General features: G+C 38.2%; 1 protein-coding gene across 1 annotated transcript; it reads left to right on the plus strand.

Annotated features, from left to right (window-relative positions):
• Positions 1–219: 219 nt before the first annotated feature.
• LOC118741622 lies at positions 220–1,141 on the plus strand. Its single transcript, XM_036473611.1, has 3 exons — positions 220–511; positions 566–959; positions 1,034–1,141. Exons 1-2 carry the CDS (start codon positions 384–386, stop codon positions 936–938), a joined length of 501 nt encoding a protein of 166 aa, XP_036329504.1. The 5' UTR covers positions 220–383; the 3' UTR covers positions 939–959; positions 1,034–1,141.
• Positions 1,142–1,471: the final 330 nt, after the last annotated feature.

Raw genomic sequence — 1,471 nt, forward strand, 5'->3', positions numbered from 1 at the left:
CAGTAGAATTCTCCTTTCTGTTTCGCGAAGAAAAGGAGCTGAACACCTTTTGCAGAGAACACCTTTCTGCGTAGGCGGCCTTCGGCCGAACTTAGGGATTATAACCCTCAGGCAGTAGAATTCTCCTTTCTGTTTTGCGAAGAAAAGGAGCGGAACACCTTTTGCAGAGAACACCTTTCTGCGTAGGCGACCTTCGGCCGCACTTAGGGATTATCAGGGCTGTCATGGAATCCAAGTCGGTTTTGCTTTTTGTCGGAATTACAAACCAATATTGGTTTCATTTGGTGTCATGAAACCGGATTGGTTTTGCTCTTTTCGAACATAGACAAAACCGATGTTCGAATCAGCTGTTTTGCTCATTTGTGTGCATGGCGGCAATTTGAATGTACATTTTTTTGAAAATGACATCCGCAGTTATCGCATTTCTGTTCTTGGAAGAAGAAAGTTCGGAGAAGGTTAAAAGAAAAATTTTGAGAGATTGCGGCGATCCACTTGAGCTGCCCGAGACAGCGTAAGTAGATTGTTTTTTAATATGCGTTTATAAATATTTATAGCGTATTTGCAGTTTCATAGCATATTATCGCCTAAACAAAGAGGTACTTGACACCATTGAAGGGCACTTGACACGTTCGAAAGTTCCACCAGTGCTGCAGTTAGCAGCTTCGTTGCGATTTTTAGCAGAAGGATCCTGTCAAAGATCAGTCGGGAACGATTCTAGCATAAGTGTAGCTAGAAGCGCGGTGTCAACGATTTTAGATGATGTGCTTAAGGTTATGGAGCGGTTCATTTGCCCTCAGTGGGTGAAACTAGAAATGGACTGCATCGAAAAGCGCATATCAAGAGACTATTTTTACTTAAAGTACAAAATTCCCTCAATAACACACATAAAAATCATTAAGCCCAGTATTGACGAACATTTATTTTATAATCGAAAATAATTCAGTATGAATGCCCTGATTGTAAGTAATCATGAATCTTCATTTTATTCGTACATTGCCTTGATTTATATATATGCATGTACATTTTTATTTAGATGTGTGATGGTGACATAAAAATTCGAGCCGTCGATGCACTCTATCCCGGCTCTAGCCATGACTCATTCGTATGGAACGTTAGTAGCGCCAGACATTTTTGGAAAGCATAAAAACTGATGAATAAAAATATGAATACATTAACAAATATTTTTATAAAATAACTATTTTTTTACTCACATTTTTATAAAATATCCAACTGGAAGTAAGGAAAACTAATAAACAAATGAAATCCAACAGCCGTTAGCTGCTTGGTTTGTTTCCGATACCAAAATCGATATTATTGGTTTCTGTGACACCTAAAATCGACACTAATTCCGATTCGAACATAAAACCGATAACATTGGATTTCATGACACCAAAGTAATTTTTTTGTCGTTTTTAAATCCAATTCCGACAACAATTGGATTCCATGACAGCCCTGTATAACCCTCAGGCAA

This window comes from Rhagoletis pomonella, unplaced genomic scaffold (assembly GCF_013731165.1).
Source record: "Rhagoletis pomonella isolate Grant_MI unplaced genomic scaffold, Rhpom_1.0 Rhpom_scaffold_00006, whole genome shotgun sequence".
NCBI lineage: Eukaryota > Metazoa > Arthropoda > Insecta > Diptera > Tephritidae > Rhagoletis > Rhagoletis pomonella.

Coding starts and splice junctions, on each gene's coding strand:
- LOC118741622 (XM_036473611.1), top strand. CDS start 384: ATGTACATTTTTTTGAAAATGACATCCGCAGTTATCGCATTTCTGTTC. Junction 512..565: donor CTTGAGCTGCCCGAGACAGC/GTAAGTAGATTG, acceptor GCGTATTTGCAG/TTTCATAGCATATTATCGCC.